Source organism: Colletotrichum destructivum, chromosome 7, assembly GCF_034447905.1.
Source record: "Colletotrichum destructivum chromosome 7, complete sequence".
NCBI classification, from domain to species: Eukaryota; Fungi; Ascomycota; class Sordariomycetes; order Glomerellales; family Glomerellaceae; genus Colletotrichum; species Colletotrichum destructivum.
The window spans coordinates 2365836-2384900 of NC_085902.1; the positions used below are offsets into that span (position 1 = coordinate 2365836).

The 19065-nt window shown below is 54.5% G+C and overlaps 5 protein-coding genes across 5 annotated transcripts; 1 reads left to right on the forward strand and 4 right to left on the reverse strand.

Moving 5' to 3' along the window:
* Window positions 1-144: 144 nt before the first annotated feature.
* On the reverse strand, window positions 145-7271 carry CDEST_11264 (Putative nuclear pore complex protein NUP96). Its single transcript, XM_062927420.1, has 6 exons — window positions 6608-7271; window positions 6382-6510; window positions 2552-6297; window positions 2190-2429; window positions 535-2133; window positions 145-472 (listed from the first exon to the last, which is right to left on the reverse strand). The coding sequence occupies exons 1-6, from the start codon at window positions 6717-6719 to the stop codon at window positions 365-367; spliced, it is 5934 nt and encodes a 1977-aa protein (XP_062783471.1). The 5' UTR covers window positions 6720-7271; the 3' UTR covers window positions 145-364.
* A 617-nt stretch (window positions 7272-7888) lies between these two features.
* CDEST_11265 (Putative ubiquitin interacting, ENTH domain-containing protein) lies at window positions 7889-10849 on the reverse strand. The gene is made up of 4 exons (XM_062927421.1): window positions 10046-10849; window positions 9916-9985; window positions 9639-9859; window positions 7889-9576 (listed from the first exon to the last, which is right to left on the reverse strand). The coding sequence occupies exons 1-4, from the start codon at window positions 10116-10118 to the stop codon at window positions 8258-8260; spliced, it is 1683 nt and encodes a 560-aa protein (XP_062783472.1). The 5' UTR covers window positions 10119-10849; the 3' UTR covers window positions 7889-8257.
* A 998-nt stretch (window positions 10850-11847) lies between these two features.
* CDEST_11266 (Putative histone acetyltransferase domain, MYST-type, Zinc finger, FYVE/PHD-type) lies at window positions 11848-15867 on the reverse strand. Its single transcript, XM_062927422.1, has 3 exons — window positions 14784-15867; window positions 14686-14733; window positions 11848-14633 (listed from the first exon to the last, which is right to left on the reverse strand). The coding sequence occupies exons 1-3, from the start codon at window positions 15454-15456 to the stop codon at window positions 11965-11967; spliced, it is 3390 nt and encodes a 1129-aa protein (XP_062783473.1). The 5' UTR covers window positions 15457-15867; the 3' UTR covers window positions 11848-11964.
* Window positions 15868-16315: 448 nt separating this feature from the next.
* Window positions 16316-16840, forward strand: CDEST_11267 (Putative NADH dehydrogenase [ubiquinone] (complex I), alpha subcomplex subunit 1; the record flags this gene model as incomplete). The annotated part of the gene is made up of 4 exons (XM_062927423.1): window positions 16316-16363; window positions 16443-16539; window positions 16672-16766; window positions 16820-16840. 4 exons carry the CDS (start codon window positions 16316-16318, stop codon window positions 16838-16840), a joined length of 261 nt encoding a protein of 86 aa, XP_062783474.1.
* Window positions 16841-17081: 241 nt separating this feature from the next.
* Window positions 17082-18260, reverse strand: CDEST_11268 (Putative tRNA thiolation protein, TtcA/Ctu1 type; the record flags this gene model as incomplete). Its single annotated transcript, XM_062927424.1, has 1 exon — window positions 17082-18260. One exon carries the CDS (start codon window positions 18258-18260, stop codon window positions 17082-17084), a length of 1179 nt encoding a protein of 392 aa, XP_062783475.1.
* Between the last annotated feature and the right edge of the window lie 805 nt (window positions 18261-19065).

The window sequence follows — 19065 nt, forward strand, 5'->3', positions numbered from 1 at the left end:
TGGTTAGGCGTCATAAGCAACGTATTCACGTCAGGCCAGAAAAAAGAGACGATTTTCTTCTTCTTTTTCGTCTAGACACAATCGGACGACCGTGGTCACTACTCTCAGATACTGCGCACACTTCATGTAAAGTTTTACCATGACAAAGTTGAACAAGATAATTAATGGCTGTCCTGTGGACAATGTCATACTCGCAATACAAATGGCAGGCTGGGTAGAAAACCCAGAATGCATCTACACCTACAGCATAATACATTATTGCTTCCTCCCCCCTCCCCCCTGAGGACATGCGAAACACGATGCCCAACTCCAGAAAGCATTCTCCTTTCCTGTTCACCGCCTCACATGATCATGGAACGTTTGTTTACCTGGCTCCGGCCATGAGCCCTTCATAGTAGGAAAGGCTAAGGTGAAGAGAGTGCTTGAGGTGGGCATCCTCTGTGAGTGGAAGACCCAGAACTCGGGGTACGTCCTGAGGAAAAAACATGTTAGCGGACTGTCAAGCATCGTGAATATACATCAACCGCGACGTACCTCTTCTTTTCTGGACGTCTCCACTATAACCTTGGCCACGTTTGATCCCATCTCAGAGATGGCTGCCAAGCTCGTGATGTTGGCGTTTTCGGCATTCTCACGCATTGCTGGCAGGCCCGCGACCAACTTTTCGAGCACGGGCAAGGGAACCTGCTGTCGCTGCCTGCAACAGTTCACCAGTTCCAGGAACGCCTTGTAAATCTCGCCGCCAAGAGTCCAACCTGCAATGTCGTCATCGTGGCCATCAAAGCGAGACAGTATAGCCGCCAACTCGTCATAATTGCGGCTGATAACAGAAGACGGAGCCACCTTGTGCACGAAGACCTCGTGTGCTTCAGAATAAGAGGCTGCGCGGAGCAGGCACTGCACCTCAGCAGCAGCATCTTTCTTCACGGCCCTCATGTAAAGAGCCTGAGCCTCCCAGATCCATGCCGACGGAACCTTCATGGTTTGCGTGAGGGTTACAAAGTTGGGGCCGGTCTCCGGTCCCAGAAGGCCGGCGTGACGGCAGAGGTTGTCCTGCACAGCCTTGGCCCTCATTTCGGGCTGACTGAGGTGTAGCAAGACAAAGGTAGCTTCGAGCCAACTTCCTTCATTGACCAGTTGATCGGCGAAGGAGATGGTCAGGGCATCCGCTTTTTCGGTTGCACCAGGTCCGTAGGACACCTTGCTGGTAGAGACCAGGGCGCGGCTGAGTTGCCAACTCAGGCGAACGTCGAAAGGCGACAGCTGGCTATTTTCCGGCCGCAACACAGCTTCCAGGTTGGTCTCCTCGTCCGCGAAGAGCTTGAGGAGGCCCCACAACAGGTCCTCGCGCTGATCCTGATCCTGGTCTTGCCAGAGCGCTGAAATGCCTTGCTCAAGATACCATGTCTGTGGTCGCTGCTCCCTGTCCTGGGCAACATCCTCTTGAAAAAGACGGACGGCATCAGAAAGATCGCCCTTTCGTGGGATGGAATACCACAGACGGAGGCCGAAGGCCTGTTTCCAATCCAGTCCAAATCGCTCGGAGATGACAAAAGACTCAATGCGGTCCTCGAGGGGAACACCCTTCTTTCCCTCGCAAACGCAAGAGTTGCCGCTGAGAAGTTCGTAGATTGCCCGAACGGGTTCAGCAAACTCGGATAGAAAGTTGGCTTCTTGCCATTCGTTCAATTGTTCGCGCATGTCCTTCTTTGACTGATCATTGCTGCCAATTAAGGACACCAAGGTGGCGAGGCGGAAGTTCTTGCCGTCGAGGAGATATTTACAGGCGTCCTGAACCCGATGACCAGACAAGGCAGCAATGGCCTTTTCTTCACCTGATCTCGCGAGAGCGACGGACCTTGATGACGCAGAGTCGACAAGCGCTGCCCAAAACCGCGACAAGGCGTTTCTACGGGTTTCAGCCTCGGCTGTCTCGTTGACGGCAGTAGTCGCGTCGAAGAGAATGCTCGCAAGCTCCCAGACGAGTTTCTCGTGCATACTGGCCGGGTTGCTTACGTCCTGGTCGTGGAAAAGAGACTTGAGCGATACAGGGTGCAAAGACGGCTTGGGAACACCCCCTGCGAGCTCTATCCGTGTCATCTGTATCTGGTTCTCAAGCGTCTTTGCGGAGGCCTGTTTGTTGGTCAGTCAGGTGTCTCGGCGATTCCCCCGGGAAAATTACCACGTACTTCATTGGAAAATTTGGCCGATTGGATCTCGCGACCCTGGGCCTGGATGAAGTTTTTGGTGATCATGAGGTTGTCGGCCGTGTTTCGCCTGCCGGCGCCCTCGAGAGAGGAGCGGGTGGAGGCAAAAATCAAAGTTCCGTCGGGTCCCCAACTGGGCCTCATGGAGTTGTAAAAGGAGCGGTCGGCTTCACCCAGATCGGATTGGTCAACAAAAGATTTGGTCTGTCGTTCATAGGGCCACTAAAATGATATTCGTCTTAGTCAAAATGGTCACATTTTAGATACAGGAAAGCCACCCAGGGCCCCGAACCCGGCCTTGTCAACCGGGTTGGGCAATCCTAGACCATGAAGTATTCACCAACCTGAACAAATCCTCTCGAAGGCGCAGGCACAGATGGCGCCTTGGCCCTTTCGAACAGCGAGTTCATCAAGTCGATGCTTGTGGCGAAGCCGCGCCCGTCAGATACGACTCGGCCTCTCTGGCCCGTTGCTTCAGCGTCCTGGACAGCCGGTTGCAGTGCTGCCTCGTTTACGCTTCGCAGAAATGCTCGATCTCTCTTCTGAGGGCTGACAGAGCGTTGAAGCATATCCATCCATTCGTCTCCTCCGGCGACCTGAAGCTTCATGGGGGTAGCCGAACCCTTCAGTGCTCGCATTCTCGCCCTTAGAATGCCACCCGGTGTTTCGCTTGTAGGGACTGCAACATCGTCCTGCGGCGGATCGATTGTTTGCTCCGCGGCGAGATGGCGTCTGAGGGGTGTCCCCACCGTATCCTCGTCCTCAGACAGGCCATATTCGTTGTCCTGGTCGTCGGTCTCCTCCGCCGACAAAATTAGCGCATTGGACGTCGAACCCGCGAAGCTATTTCCTAAAAAAGACTGGGGATGAGAAGGTCGCTGAGCATCTTGAACCTCAAAGTCCTCGTCCCGGTAGTCGAACGCCCCAGGCAAGGCGCGACGCTTGTTTCTGCGAAAATCAAATGTGTCATCTTCCCGAGGACTAGACTCGGAATCATACGAGTCTTGCTGAGAGGCATTATCGAAAGAAACGTCTTGGCGGGGCTGTTCACCGGCAGGCTGCTCAGCTTCGTCCTCGTCCTCGTCGTAGTCCAGACCATATGTTGTGAAATGCTCGACCGAGAACTTCCAAATGCCCGTCTCAGTGTCGTAATTCTCAAACGTTGTGTTCTCGATGCGCTTAAGGCGTTCAACGTGCTTATGGAATCGCTTAGCATCGTTGCTAGGTCGCTTGTCTCTGCCACGCGGCCAAGATTGCTCCAGAGTGATGGTTGCCGGAACGTTCAAGCCCTTACCCACGGGGGGCTTCTTGGCTGCGATGGGGTAGACGGTCGCCGAACGGGTTTCCAGAATGACAATCCCTCCGAAGATTTCATCAAGGTCAATGTTCGTGAGGTCGACGGGAACTTTGAATTGCACACTGCCAACGTTGTCCCTGCCAACAGTGAAGCCTGTGACTTGCTGGCGTTGCACTCTATTCATGGAAGCAAGAACCTCCTTGGTGGGACTCATCCAGTAAGCACCGGGAGCCGCATCGAGACCTTCCTTATGAATGATAGCCTGTGACGATGCATCCTCCTCATGAACGATAGCAAGCTCCTTGCCCTTGCTTGGGTCCGATTCTCCGGAGGTCCCAGCTGATGAATTGGTCCCGCTGACATGGGCACCAGTGGGTGCTGCATCTTGTGCGGTCGCGCCACCTCTGGGAGTAGACGTGATGACACTTTCGTCGTCATCACCTTCGGGGGCATCCATCGTACTGGTGTCAAAGCTAACTCTCTTTGATAGCTTGCGAGAACCATTGGCTTGGTCGGAAGAAGGTTTATCCTTGGTAGGGGTTGAGAACAGGTCGCTGCGCATGTCCTTGTTGATGATCAGCTTCTTGACGCTGCCATTTTGACCGTAGTATCGAGGTCCTGAGCTGGATGAGAAAGCACCGGGCGCAAGAATGCTGTCCTCTGCATTGAAGCTTCTCCTCAGGTTGCTAGTTGATACGCTCTTGCTCAGACTCCGGTTGAACGACGAAGATCCGAGCAAACTCCGGCTGGCACCGCCAGGAGTGCTCGCTGCACTCGAAGGGCTACCGCCAGGAGTGCCGTATGTGCTGTAAGAGAACCCGAACCCCCTCTTCTGAGGAGTCGCAAAACGAGCGGCTGATGCAGGATTCAGCTTGTACATGGGCAGAATGGAGCTGCGTCTGGGCTTGGACTTGCTAGAAAGGGGTGTAGCAAGCGGGCCTGGGTTGGGCGTCTCGGACCCTTGGAGGTTGGAGAACAAGGACGGCGAGCCGTACGCAGACACGTCGTTGATATTAGCCGTGAGGGACTGGGGACCAGAGTTCACACCTTGGGAGTTGCCCAGAAGTGAGCCGCCAAGGAACGAGTTCTGGGGTTGTTGTTGCTGCTGCTGTTGATTGTTGTTGCCAAATAAGGAACCCTGCTGCTGCGTGTTCTGCCCTCCGAACAAACCACCACCCGCAGGCTGAGATGAGCCGAAGAGACCGCCAGGCTTCGTCTGGTTTTGGCCGCCACCGAATAAGGAGGACTGCCCAGTCTGCTGCTGCTGCTGTTGCTGCTGGTTGTTGTTGTTGTTGGCGCCCAACCCACCTCCGAACAAGCCGCCTCCAGTGGTCGTGTTCTGGCCAGTCGTGTTTGATCCAAAGAGACCGCCACCTGTGGTTGCTGGCTTTGCCCCGAACAACCCACCGCCGCTATTGTTGGTTGTGTTGGCACCGCCGAACGAGTTGGAGGGAGCGTTTCCACCACCAAAAAGGCCGCCGCCGGTAGTTGACGCCCCTCCGCCCCCGAAGAGGCCACCGCCCGTTGCCGGCTTCTGCTGGTTGTTTCCAAAAAGCCCGCCGCCCGACTGTTGCGCTTGTGCGCCGAATCCGCCGCCTCCGCCAAACGCCGAGCCCGTGCTCTGTTGTTGAGGCTGCGACTGATTGTTTCCGAAAAGCCCACCACCTGTAGACTGGGCAGCGTTGCCAAACAGCCCACCACCCGTGGAGCTGACAGCAGTGTTAGTGTTGTTGGCTCCGAAACCGGTATTAGCTGTGCTTCCAAAGCCGCCGGTAGCGCTTCCTCCAGTGTTCCCAAAGCTGAAGCCAGACGGCTTGTTCTGGTTTGCGTTGTTGGTGTTTGAGCCGAAAAGACCACCGCCCGTGTTGGTGTTTGTGGCACCAAACCCGCCGGTCGTGCCCGTGGTACCGAATCCGCCTCCTGTGCTTGCGCCGCCGCCGAAGAGTCCGCCGGACTGAGCAGGTTGCGAAGGGGTGGCAGTGGCACCGCCAAAGAGGCCTCCAGTAGCCGGTTTAGCAGCATTGTTCCCAAAAAGACCACCGCTGCCAGCACCGAATCCTCCGGCAGAGCCGCTGCCGAAACCGCTGGTTGCTGATGTTGTGTTGGTAGTGTTGTTTCCGCCTCCAAAAAGACCGCCTCCAGTAGATGCGCCCGTTCCGAAACCCGATGACTGCTGGTTGGCCGTCGAACCGAATCCGCCACTGCCAAAATTGGAAACACCGAAGGCTCCAGTACCACTGGCATTACCGTGACGGCGTCCTTGTGCGTAGTCAGCCAGTCTCAGTTCCTCGGACGACCACTTCTTGTACGGCTCCTGGAACAAAACGTTTTGGAATGAGTTGGACTGATTGCCTGCTCCGGTAGTCTCCTTCTCTTGGTGTGCTTGGAAAGGAGTGAGAGCGGTACCTGGCGGATCACCAACGTTGGAACCGATTCCGGGGTTCATCGATGCGCCGAAGCCGCCACCGGTGGTGGTGTTGCTGCCGAAGCCGCCAGACGTGTTTCCACCACCAAACAACGATGTACCACCGGTGGTGTTGGTGTTGGTGGCAGAGCCAAAGGCGGGCTTGTTGGCGCCGCCGAACAGGCCTCCGCCGCTAGAGGAAGCTCCTCCGAACGGCGATGAGGTATTCGTTGTTGGATTAGCGCCAAAGCCGCCAAAGCCCGTGGATGTCGTGGCTGCGTTGTTGGTATTGTTCGAGGCACCGAAAAGGCCACCTCCGGTAGACGGTGTGGCACCAAAGGCGGGTTTCGCTGCGCCGAAGGTTGTGCCTGTATTGGATCCGAAGCCGCCTGTGGAGATAAGAGTTAGTATAGCTATCCTTAAAACCCATGTCAAGCCTTGATCACGCTCCCACGGCAGCATGAGCAACCTACCCGATGACGTGCCGCCAAAAGCACTGGTTGTGGTGCTGCCACCGCCGCCACCACCAAACAAGCCGCCACCAGCATTGGTGTTACTGGTGGATCCAAAGGCATTGCTTGCTGTGTTGCCAGAGCCGAAGCCTTAAGCCCACGGAAGTTAGTTGGCAGGCCATCGGGAGATGTGAGGGTATGGAACGAGACGGCCAAGTGTGTTGCGACGAAGGGAGTTTCGACTTACCAGTACTGGTGGCGGTTGTGTTGTTGTTGGCCCCGAACCCTCCAAAACCAGTTGATGGCTGGTTGTTGGTCGAGCCAAAGCCGCCAAAGCCAGTGCTACCGAAGCCAGACATGATGGGCGATGAAAAGTAGCGACGGTTTGTGATGCGGTCGAGGATGAGAAGGAAGAGGATGGAAGGCGCGACGAGGCGGAGGCCCGCGAACTCGTGGACGCTGTATGTGTCGCCGACAATCAATTACGGACAGACATGCAGCGCAATCCGATCGGAAGGAGCCGACGGTATTGATGGCCAGTAGGCGCGTCGGCTGGATCGATTGGCGACGTGACTTGGTAAGAAGTGTGTTCAGTCCAGCCGGTAGTCGAGTTTTTTTTTTCTCTCGATGGGTGCTGCGCAAAGGAAGGGAAAGATACGTGGAGAAAAAGTGGCTGGGGTGGAAGGGATGCACGCGCGCTGTCTAGAGACGGGGGTGCGAAGGGGGCCAAGGCAAGGGGACAAAAATAGAGGGCGACAAGGTAGGAGGACGCGCAGGTAGCCGAGAGGTTGACAATGACGGCAAAGCAACAACTGAATTCCTCTGGCGCGTGGAGGATTGCTGCTGCGCAAAGGTAAATGGCGGTTTGCACGTCTGTATGCTCCGTGTGCTGATGCGAAGAAGTCGAATACCTTAAGTAGGCTGGTGGCGGCAGACAGCTCTGCTAGGTACCTACTTAGTCTTTCTGGGTTGGCGGGCTGGATCTGACGCTTCGCAATGTGCAACGAGCACCGCTTACTAAGTAAAGTACCGACCAACCAAGGTCAGAAGCTGCTATCCACCTAGGTAGCTTCCGGCGAATGCTGCCTGAGGACATTTACCGTCTCTGATTCGACCAACTAGCAAAGCTCAAGGTAGGTGACCAATGAACAAGCTCGCGGAGCGCCCCAGGCAGAAGCAGGCAGAGCAGGTGAATGTAGGTAGCTTCGGCCTAGGTTTATTAGTAAGAGTACCTTATCACCTGTCCAATCATTGTCTTAGATTGCTGCTGCAAGAACGCCGACATGGTCCCTATCGAGGTGACTCGACTGACTTGGCGCGCTTTGACAGTTAGGGAGTAGACAGCCGGCTGGAAGATCAAAGACGTTGTTCGTCAAATTTATCGCAGCTGGTGCCTGGTTCGATGTCCCGGGTTAATTCCCTGCCAGCCTACGAAGCTCCTGGATTTCATCCCATTGACTCTGAAGATCATGTCGAGCTGGACGAACTCGGAAACGGGAGGGGCCTTCGCTCGTCACCCTAAACTCAGATATACCCACCGTTCCAAGAATAACGCCATTACAAGCACACTCGAGCACTTGCTTCTAATAGCATGGTCAAGAGCCGTGAAAATAATAGTTGGCTCGTTCTAAAGCACTATGCGCAAGCTGTGTAAATGTAAAAGAGGAGCAAACCGCCAGCCAACTATGAACAGGAACAAGTTGAGTACTCTGACGGGTATGTATCCGCATCGCAAGCTAAATCCCCATCCTCTCACCTAAATCTGCACCAGGGGGAAAGAATAAAAAGAAAAAGGAACACCACCCCCATTTTTGGTCAACACACTGAGTGCCGCCTGCTGTAATGATGCCGATCAGATTACGGCACCGACCAGGCACTCTTATTCGTGAAGAACAACCTAAAATTGAATGAGGTCTTGCGGCTGAGCGTTCTGTTGCTGTGGTCTCGTCACCGCAAACGGATTGTTGCTACCATTAATGCCAGCGGGACCTGTCGCAGCAGGCATTTGCGTACCTCCATATGAAATGTTGGGCATGCCTGTGTACTGCGATCGGAGGAACGGGTTGTTCCCGGTCGCCTCCGCCGTAAGGCGCTGAGCCCCTGTGCCCGCGCTGTTGACAAACGTCCCAGGAGCCGTGTGCTGCGCAGGGATACGCGTTTGACCTGTGTTGCCGAATGTGTCCATGCCATCTCCCCCGGCAAGCAGAGCATTCAATTTGGCCTCGTGCTCTGTAAGCTCCTTCTGCGGGGTGCCAAAGGCATTTGTGCCTTGGTTGGGAGTTGCCTGGAGCTGGTTGAAGCTAGGTTGATTGTAGCTGGGTTGACTGAAGGTAGACAGTGTTTTTTGCTCGGGAAGAGCGCCAAGTGCTGGCATGGAAGGCTGACTCTGGGGCTGCGGCCGGCCGAACGACGATGCGAAAGGGTTGTTGGAGCCTGTCTGCATGGGCTTCATTGGATTTCCCTGCTTCATCGATCCTGTAGACCACGGATTGTTGCTTCCAGGCTGCGCAACGGGCTCCTGGGGGACGGGGCTCTGAACCTGTGCCTGGGCGTAGGGGTTGTAGCCGGTCGGCTGTGGTTGGAAGCCCTGCTGCTGCTGCTGCTGCTGTTGTTGTCCGTAGGGATCAGTCATGTTTGGTTGCATTCCAAAGCCGCCGCCACCGTAGCCGTTGGGGAACCCGGTAGCTTGCGGCTGCTGCTGGTATCCCGTGTAGGCATTGGGCATGAAGCCGGTGGGTTGAGGCTGCAGCTGGTTTTGGTCGATGGGGTTAGCAAAGAAGTCGACGGCACTTCCTTGCTGATAACCTTGGTTGAAGCCGGTATACTGGGGTTGCGTTGTCTGGACGGGAGTGTCGTCGAAGAGCAGCGAAGCGTTATTATCCTCCATCTCTCGACGGCGTCGCTCATCCTCCTCCTTGCTCAGCTTAATGGCCTTGGCAAGATCGTCATCTTCGGTTTCGTGGGCAGCGCGACTCGCTCTTTTCCGGCGATCCTCCTCTTCCTGCTGCTTGCTAGCCTCTATTGCGAGTCTGTACTCGGTGTCGTCCTCGTTGCTCATCCGGCGGCGGACGCGCGGCTGAGTAGGGCTGGTGTGCTGGGGTGCGTACTCTTCGAGACCAGTGACGCGAGACTTCCATGACTTGCGGTCGCTTCTCTCGGCCCGTAGCCTCTCCTCGTCCAAGATAAGGGCTGTCAGTTCTTTGGCGGCAACACGCACTGATCTGCTGTTAGCAAGGCAAGCCCGGAGATAACAGGCAAAGATTCGAAATGGCGCGTACCGTTCTGGCCGACATCTCTGCCATCTTCATCAACGTACTGGAACTCGCGCAACGTCTTGATGATGTAAATGCTCTGCCTCGCCCAAGTAACGACGAGCTCGGAACCCTCATGCAGACAGTAATCCAAAACCTTCAGAGCTTTCAGGACGTGCCTCCAGTTCTTTCCCTTGTCGTTCAATCGCTTGTCGAGCATGTCCATGATCTCATAGAACTCGGTCGATCTGCATTAGTACTCAGTATATGTACGGCCTAGCACGATCGGGCACGAGGAACCTACGTGTTGTACGTGAGCTGGGCGATTTCGCTCATCTGGGTTCCGGTCGGGCCCCATGGATCATTACTGGTGGCTAGAGAAGCAACGTTTTAGCAGCGAAACTAGAGGGTGGGGAGCGAGTATGGCGACGGACCTTCTCTGACCTTGACCTGGACGCTGGAGTACCCCTTGGTCACATTCTTGACGCTTCGCATAACCTTGGACATTGTGGCGATTGTGTGTTGTCGTCAGAGGGTGACTGGGTAGTGGTATCTGTGAACGGGGGAACGATTGACTGGCACGCGATGGCCGGTTTGGCAGGAGGTTGGATGTGGTTCGGGGAAAGCGGGCTGTCGGATGTGCTGGGCAAAAGAGACGGCGGCGTAAGGGCAAAAGTATGGTAGGTTAGGTAGGTAGGTAGGTAGGTAGCCAGGTGCGATTAGGCGGCGGAGCGCTTGGGCCCAACGCAGGCGAAATAATGATGCGACGTGCGAAAGCAACAAGACTCGGTCGTGGTGGTTGACGGTGTTATCGGAGAGCGAGAACGATGCGCGGCTAAGGAACAATACCTGACGACGACGATGGAGGAAGAAGATGAAGGTTGAGAGGGTGGGAGGGGCGGTTGTGACGACAGCTTGGTCCCACGAATCGAAGGGCGGCTGAGCGCTGAGCGTCGCAGGCCAAGGGTCGGTCCACGTCGGAGGAACACTGAGGGACACGGGTCGCAGCGGCCGGCTTCGCTAGGAACTTGGAGGCGAAGACCGGATGACGATGGGCGGGTCTTCGTACGCGAGGTCGGATAGGTGGCGCGCAGAGGACATACGGGTGGACAATCAAGTTGAGCAAAGTTGGGCTGACGAGGGGTTGCTCGATATATTGATTCAAAGTCGGGATCTGGGAAATATGATGTTTGGGGAAGGGAGTGAAATTTGCCTTGTCCACCAGATCGGTTGGTTGGTTTGGGTTTGATCGGATGTAGGTAGAAACAAGGCACTGGCACTGGCACTGGCGCTGGCAACTGAACGTGGCGCCAAAGTGTCGCACACCCTCCGTCTCTGGAGTGCGTGTGCGTAATGCTACTTGGCGGGCGGAGACGACTCGGGCTGTAGGCTGTGTTACTAATGCAGGGTCGGCCTCCAGCCACACCACAAGTAAGTATCCCAGCGTACGGAAGTATACTCTCATATCTACCTAGGTATAGGTAGGTAGTCACCATTGCCAGTTTCCCGTTCTCTCCTATTCCTCAAGGGTTCTGGTAATGATATAGGAAGAATGTCATTAAGGAGGAGGAGGAGGAAGAGGAAGAGGTGGCGATGACAGTGGCTACGCAGGGTGTCCACATTCAGTGACCGCTATCCGTGCAGTATATCTCGTGCAGCAAAATCCATGCATGCAACCTCTGGCAGTATCAGCTCTGTAATTGATAGTTGTTCGCCCCGTGGATAAATGGAAGGAGCGGCAAGTGATACAAGGAGGCTAAGGGACTTTAGTTAGCTTCGAGATGCAACGTGGACTACTGCGCGAGGTATGTTCATATTGTAGGTAGGTAGGTAGTGTAGGTAAGGTAGGTATCAAGCACGGTGAGAGATTGAAGTGGGACGGGCGCCGGTAGCATGCAATCGCATTGCCCCGGGAGCCGCATGCAGCTGTAACGCGCTCGCCCACTTTCCCAACAGCACGCTCTGGCTCAAGCTATGAGTGATTCTCACCTACCTACCTACTATACCATCCGCGAAGTATGTATACCAAATAAACTCGTGTCCGCTCCAAGGTCTAGACCCCGCAAATATTCTCTTCTACCATGTACTGACTCCAGAATACCGCGGCCTGCTCAAAATAGCCTCTTCACCATTGATACTGTAGGATATACGGGGAACGCATCAGCTACATCATGTCAAGGTTACGCCGTAGCTATATGCATCTGACAACCTGTCACTTCGTCTCACTTGCCACGAGAGCCGTATCAGCTGTTCTCATTTAATACTCCGCTCCCGCACTATTTATACACTATTTAACAAAATCGTCCGAAACGCCATCAGGAACTACAGTAGGGGGGTATCGGCTGTCTGGCATTCACTCATCGTCCGTACGGCCATCGGCATTGCCATGGCTGCCATGGTAGCCCCCAGCAACATTTCCGCTCGCGGCATCCTGTGCCCCCTTCTCGAATTGAACCCGAACCACGTCAATCGTCTCCTTGCTTTCGGACGTGAGTCCATCAACCTCTTCACCCTTGGCTACCCCGAGACTGGCAAGCTGTTGCTTGTCCTTGACCCAACCCGGCGGAAGACCAGGTCCACTATCGGCATTCCCATAATCGCTCTTCTTAGTACCCTTTGGCCACCGGCCCGGTCCGCGTCCCGTCCCGCCCGTCTTCCGCCGCGATGATGACGATGAGCTTTTGCTCTTGGGCCGGGTCGCGGTGGGTCGCCTCACGCTGCTACCACCACCACCACCGGATCGACGTGGTCGCGAGCTGTTGCTTGTGTTCCGAGTCACAGATGGCCGAGGAACACTTGGCCGCGGCCGGTCCGAACGTCGGCCACCAGGAGGCGGATACACTTCAAACCTAGACGGCGGTACGCTCTTATACATGCCGGCCCAGTCCTGCCCCACTGGCGGTCCAGGAGTCGTCGGATGAGGTACTTCACTGCGCCGAGACGCCTCTTCATGGGCCTGTTCCTTGCCAGTATTGCCGTTTAGCAGTAAACCATCATGGTGTGACTCCGTCGATTCGTAAACGTCGTTCCCCGCCTTCGACCCATTCACATCTTTGCCAACACCCTCTGTGCTAGCGAACGAGGCGCCGTCAGGTGTGTGAGGACTGTTGGCGATGCCCTTGGTCGGAAGGCCGTTGGTGGTTGGGTCTTGATGTGAGGTAGGTGGCAGTGTCTCGTGAGCCGGCTTTTGACTGTCGTCTTCTTCTCGCGGTGCGATCGCACTGATAGCAGGGCCAAGCTCGAAGTTCGTGGCGTTGCCTCGTCCCATGACGTACGGTGTCCAGGTGAGAGAGTCTGGGTTTAGTTTGACGTAATCCTTGGCTTCCCACTTCGCAATATACTCGTTGCAGTATGCTATATCGACGCGAAAAGCATACAGCTCGGTTTGAGGATCACGCACGAGGCATCTGAGGCCTTCAAGGGCAGAAATGACGTCGTCAGGAGTCAGCCCGGTGTCGTCGGACATCTGTCGAATGCTCAGGCCTGGCGCCGCTGACTTGTCTTCTTCGACATGGTCCAGTAGATATCGGCACAGGACCAGCCTCCAGTAGTTGCGATAGGAGACAAGACCCATGTCAGAAAGCGGCTTTTCAGGCGACCCGGTCTTGCGTTCTACGCGGGTGAGTAAGTAAGAAAAATCAATCAGCAGATTGCCATAGCCTTTCCGCTGATGGATAGGCAAAGTCAGGATGCACGAGACGTTGTTTTGGCTGCTGGCTCTTTTTTCTTTCGAGAAGTAGCCGACAAAGTGATAGCCAAGTGCGTCGTATTCGCACAGGACATAAAAAAGGAACGGTTCGACATCGTAGTAGAGCGTCTTGGACCCTAGAAAGAGCTTGGCGAGAAGGCAAAGATTCTGACAATACACCGGGTTCTTTCGGCCGTCGACCTCAAAGACGGACACGGAACCGTGCCGGTATATCTCGTCGCCCGGCGGATGTTTGGCAGGGCATTTGAGTTTATGCCGCCAAGCAACATAATCCGAGTTCATGTACTTCAAACAGAACTCGCAGATGTAGAGAGTCCGGTTCCGGCTGTACTCCTCGGGGTAGGGAGCGGCATACCAGGTATCGATCTCCCAACCTCCGAAATCGATGCACTCGATCTGGCTCGCAGGTCCAGAATTCTTCTTAGATCTCTTGGCAGGAGTCGCTAGGTTAAGTTGGGCGCTCTGGAGACGAGCCCGCCAGACCTCTTCTGCTTTCTGTTTGGCCTCGTCAAATCGCCGGCGATCATCGTTGGTGGGTAATGTTCTTGACGTGTCAGCCTCCGTTTCGCTAAGGATACCTCCGTAGGGCTTCGTTTTCACATCGTCCGTTTCCCGATCGAAGAATGAATAGAAAGGGTGCGTATAGTCTGATGAAGTAAACGACCCCGTCATGGCGGCGGTCAACCCATCATGCGACGATGCAGCCGTGCCTGCCCTCTCCACTCTTCTTCGACTTGACGCAGACTTTCTGGATAGGGCTCGGCGGAGAGCGGATGTTGTCACGCGCATCTTGACGATAATGGAACGAGACCGTCGCGTAATCGTGACAGCCTGGGATTTGCGCGCGGGGTTGAGGCGCAGCTTGCGTCGTGAGTCCTTTTCTTTGATCCCGTTTGGACCGTCTTGCGATGTCCCGGCACCCTGGCTCGAGTCCCGCTCTTTGGACGCATTGCGCCGACGCTTTCGAAGCGACACGACAACATCATCGGCTTCGACAGAAGATGTCTTGCGCTTACGAAGCACACGGGATCCGTCCATAGGGTCGCCGTCTAGCAAAAGGTGGTTAAACACCGAATGGGAGTCGGGTTTGATTGTGCCTTTTTGGGCTGGAAGCAAGTCCCGCGCAACTTGAGATGCCGTAGAGCGTCTGGAAGACGGAGAGAGGTCGACGTCGAGCTCGGGCTCGCGTTCCTTATCCTTATAGTGCTCGTCGGCGTTATCGCGCTCCTGCTTCAGAGTAGCGTCGCCTTGGGCATCATCGACAGGGGCCTGGTCTTCCGATGCACAATCGAGACATTTCCATTGGGAGGCACCTATAACCATAGGTCAGTGGCAAACATGTAGGGTGAATGTGGAATAACATACTGTTTAGTTCCTGAAGAGCACCCGCCGCTCGAGCGCAATGTTGGTGTGCTAGGTGTCATTAGCCTGTGTCCTGCTGCTAAGGGGGTAAATACACTTACAATTTTCGCCGCAGTCGACACAGGTCAGAAACTCCTCGAAGTCTTCCGCAGGATCGTGCTCTTCGTCTTGCTTGCAGAACATACACGTATTAGGTGCCGCGTCCTCTGATCCCTCTTCGTCATCTTCGCCTGCTGCGGCGACATCGTCCCACGCAGCGTCCTCCTCGGATTCGTTGGCGGATTCGCTGTGCGAATCAGTGTGGTCGCTCTCAGGATCGTCTGCGTCCTCATCGTCGGTTTCACCCGGCCTGATTTTGACAGCGCCGACGCCTTCCGCCTCATCCTCCTCAATATCGTCCAGCAAACTACTGCTGCGACTCCGAGCGCCGCCTGAGGCGTCATCTCTTTCATCTTGTTCCATGTGCCGATCCCCCTGAGGATGAATTTCTAACTCCTCGTCTAGTGATTCTTGCTCGGAAAGCTCGCTGTTGTCGTCTGGGTACTCGCCCATTTCAACGTCGTTCTCGATGACGCTTGCGTCTCCTTGATTGTCTTCGTCGCCAACTGCATCCGAGAGTTCGTCATCATGTGTATTGGGGTTCGTCAACGGGCTTTCGGTATTTTGCGGTATCTGATCAGCGGCTATACAAGGTGCGTCTTCGAATTCGGCATCTTCCTCCGATAAAATCGCGCTCTGCTGTAGCTCTTCCTCGGTAAGTTGCGCGCTTGCCATCTTGACAGCAATATTCCTCCCCTACACGAGAAAGTGAGACAACTATTAAGCCGTTCAGAGCAATTGTTTCTGGGTCCGTCCTTCGATAGCAAGAGTATGGCGTCCACAGCCCATAGCTGAAATGGGGTGGCGAGAAGTCGACGAGAACGGCGCGTCAGGATGGTAGCAGTTGGTCTTGGTTGGAGCGGAAGTTGCAGTGGAGAGTGTGGCCAGCGCGTGTGATCGTGGGCAGCGTCGCGTGGGATTAGTACGCCGTCTTCCGTACTCGTCGAATGCTGCAGCTGACAACCGAAAGACGCGTTATCTTCTGTTGTATGGAGAGAGCTTCGTCCAGGACAGAAGAAGGCCAGCGGCGGCTTCTAAGTCGTGTCCGAGGCGCAGAGAGGTGACACGCTGCCGACTCTCAGGCGGCTGGCGCAACCAAAGGGATGCAGCTCAAAATGTAGCGCGTACAGTAATCGGGGCTTGGACACTGTACGCACAGGGTACGGGCACCAGACGGGGATACAAGGATGTAAGAAAGTATAGTCAAAGGCCCGGATGTCCCTATTTGCACGGCGACCAATGGATAACGTACGACATAGTGGGTCTCTAATCAGCCAATCATATACTTTAGAAATACGATGGACACGCTGTATCACGTGATAGAGAAACGACAGGTCCGCGAGCCATTGTCCTGGTTGGGATATGCGGTAGTTGATCAACCAGACCATTGACCTTGGGAAACCAGAGTTCAACAACACTCAAACCGTCTGCCGACAAACGACGACCGCAAGCTGTCGCTCTTGTCAGCCTTGCGACCAATCGATACGCCTAGATCCTCAATTGACCGCAATTCGCCGACCGGCTACCCGCCACAATGCCTGTTCCTTTCGAGACGCTCATTCCTTATGGAATCATGATTGCCGTAAGAGCTATCTCGATGCTTGTCACGGCGCCTGCCCGGCGCAATGGCGACCGGAACAATGGAAACTAAGTTGTCACAGATGTTCGGTATCACCGGTACCGGACTGCACGTCATCAAGGGCATCCAGAACGGTGGAAAGAAGCCTCGTTGGGGTCTGGACCAGTGGGATCGGGTAAGTGCTTCTTACATGGACTCATTCTTGGAATTCACGGTGCTAACCAAACTGTCTTTTGTAGCAAAGTATGTTCCTCCCGAGGGGCTTAGTACAATTGATCATTCGACTTCGAGCTAATACATAGGATACTCAGTGATGGACCGAGACCGTAGACTTACGGGCGACTTGCGTGGGCAAATTGGAAACCACGAAGCGCCTCCTGGCTTCGAGCTGAACAACCCTTGGAGAGTAGGCTTGCATCTGGTCTAGGTTTCTTGGAAAGTGCTAACCATATCGCACAGTTAGAGAAGCGCATCTCGTAGGAGATGGTGGTCAACCAAAACATGTACTTTACTAGAAAGTATGGCATCTTACTCTGCCTCGTTGATTCCAGCTTCAAAATGAAACCTTCTTTTCTTCTTCCAATATTTACGATTGTTCAAAAGGTTCTCTGACAAGCCAATCACGTAGCGGCGGGGCCTCGTTATGTCGAAGATTCACGATCACACAAGCTACCGGAACTCCTCAACTGGGTTTCTTCTAGATTGGAAAGACATTTCGAATCTAAATCCGAATCTGCGCCTTGTTCTTATTGAGTCCATCCACCAACAAGCAAGCTTGACATATGGCCTGGCTAGACATGTAACCGCACCTCTCGCACTTGCCAAGTGTCTGTAAAGGAACACCGAGCGAGGCCTGGTTAGGCCCTTGTCGACTCTTGGTTTGCTTCCTGTTCTTCGCAGCTGCTGTAACAGTAAAGTCTGTCTCGAGGTTTTCCTCGAGAGTTGCTTGGCTCAGGTTTGCATCCAACTGAGCAATCCCTCTCGCTGGACCCTTGCTTTGTTGTGCGCCACAGCCAGTGGTGTAATCCTCGTCCTCAGCAGCGCCAGCAGTGGGTCCGGTGCTGCCTTGCCTGCCTGCAACAAGACGAGCCATATCTTCGCCACTGCGGACGATGTCTAGAATGGCACTTGGCCGGACCCTCTCAAGGTTCTTGATGAGGGTACGTGCGGTCCCTCTGAATGCCTCTGGGCTGTATATGCATTCGGTACTGAAGTAATCGAGCTTCTTGTGGTGGGCGTATAGCACAATCTCTTTTTCGTAGGAGTACTTGAGAGGCTTGCTACGCTTGACATCACATGTGTCATCTCCAGTGACGATGCTTGTGCTGCGGCCCAGGCGAGGCAAATCACCTCTCAGGAGGTTCATCAAGATGGTTTCGGCAACATCATCTGCGTTGTGGCCGGTGACAAGGTGCTTGATGCCTAACATCTTCGCGCCACGGTCGAGTGCTTGTCGGCGAAACACACCGCAATAGGTGCAGTTTCCCTTCTTTCCGATGGTTTCGACGACCTGATCCATAGTCCAACCGTACAACTCGTCGTACCCAACGACCGTCAGGGGCATATCGTACTGAACGGCATTTCTCTTGACGGTCTCCAAAGAGTCGTCCCGATAGCCCTTGATTCCCTCGTCAATGCTGAGCAACACAAGGTCCAAGCCATAGTGATATCGCTCGTTAAGATCTTTGAGGACGCTCGCTAAAACGGTCGAATCTTTGCCACCCGACGCACCAATAGCCACTTTCTCACCCGGGGAAAAAATGGACGAGGAGATAATGGTATGGTGGACTTCCTCCTCGAAAACCGAAATGAAGCAGGCCTTGCAGAGCTTTTGGTGGTTCTTGGGTCGCTTGACGAGAGCTCGCTCCGTCTTGCACTTTGCGCATTGAACTGGGGCCATGTCTGTGGCTGCGCGCAGGGAGATTGTGGCGACAACAGGACGGCTGGGCACAGCGTGCGGCGCTTTGGGGGGTGAGATGGTCCGAAGTGAAGTAAATGGGGGTTCTGACAGCAATTGTGTGTTGTCTATATCCGAGAATGCTGTCCTCTATTAAAGTGACAACCGGCCTTAATGAATCGAAGGATGCGCCGCGACGACGTGGAAACTTAGTCCCCGATTCAAGTAACGTCTGAGGGTGATTACCAGGGAGCCTTTGTCGTTCCTGCCGGGAGACCTGGCTTATGAGCTGAATCTAACCGAGAAGAGAGAGGGGTTGTTTCGAATTCGGGTTCTGAGTAGAAATGGGAGCTGCATGTGTCATAGGCGCCGATGACCTTTGAAGTGGTGAGGCAAGATTTAACGGATTTTCGCAGTTAGCTCTGATTGCAAGTCCCGTCGGTACGTACCGCCGTTGTGGCATATTGCTGTCGGTTCCGGCGAACAGTTGGATGTTGGACGAAATGGGTGGCTGTCATCTGCTCCGCCCTCTGTCTCCCGTGCCAAAATAGATATGATCAAGAAGCCTCCATTGCTGACATCCATAGGTATGACAGACTTATTCCACCAAATCCAAGGCAGCGAGCCTCTGTTGCGAGGTTCAAAATTAGCTCGTCAACTACGCAGATAATTCAGACTGAATTTTGTGCTTGTTGGCCATGATCTTCTACTGAATGTATGGGAATCAGAAACGTCAGACTTAAACCCCAACCATGGCTTCTTGCAAACGCGAAGACCTCTAATTCAAAATTTAACCAATTCCAGGTCA

Bases quoted from the DNA above. Each gene is read 5' to 3' on its own strand.
- CDEST_11264 (XM_062927420.1), bottom strand. From the start codon at position 6,719: ATGTCTGGCTTCGGTAGCACTGGCTTTGGCGGCTTTGGCTCGACCAAC. The intron at 6,511-6,607 runs GTAAGTCGAAAC...CGTGGGCTTAAG, and splicing joins CACAACCGCCACCAGTACTG to GCTTCGGCTCTGGCAACACA. The intron at 2,134-2,189 runs GTACGTGGTAAT...ACCAACAAACAG, and splicing joins CGGCCAAATTTTCCAATGAA to GCCTCCGCAAAGACGCTTGA.
- CDEST_11265 (XM_062927421.1), bottom strand. From the start codon at position 10,118: ATGTCCAAGGTTATGCGAAGCGTCAAGAATGTGACCAAGGGGTACTCC. The intron at 9,986-10,045 runs GTCCGTCGCCAT...TTGCTTCTCTAG, and splicing joins CCAGGTCAAGGTCAGAGAAG to CCACCAGTAATGATCCATGG. The intron at 9,860-9,915 runs GTAGGTTCCTCG...GTACTAATGCAG, and splicing joins GCCCAGCTCACGTACAACAC to ATCGACCGAGTTCTATGAGA.
- CDEST_11266 (XM_062927422.1), bottom strand. From the start codon at position 15,456: ATGGCAAGCGCGCAACTTACCGAGGAAGAGCTACAGCAGAGCGCGATT. The intron at 14,734-14,783 runs GTAAGTGTATTT...AATGACACCTAG, and splicing joins TGTCGACTGCGGCGAAAATT to CACACCAACATTGCGCTCGA. The intron at 14,634-14,685 runs GTATGTTATTCC...CTATGGTTATAG, and splicing joins TGCTCTTCAGGAACTAAACA to GTGCCTCCCAATGGAAATGT.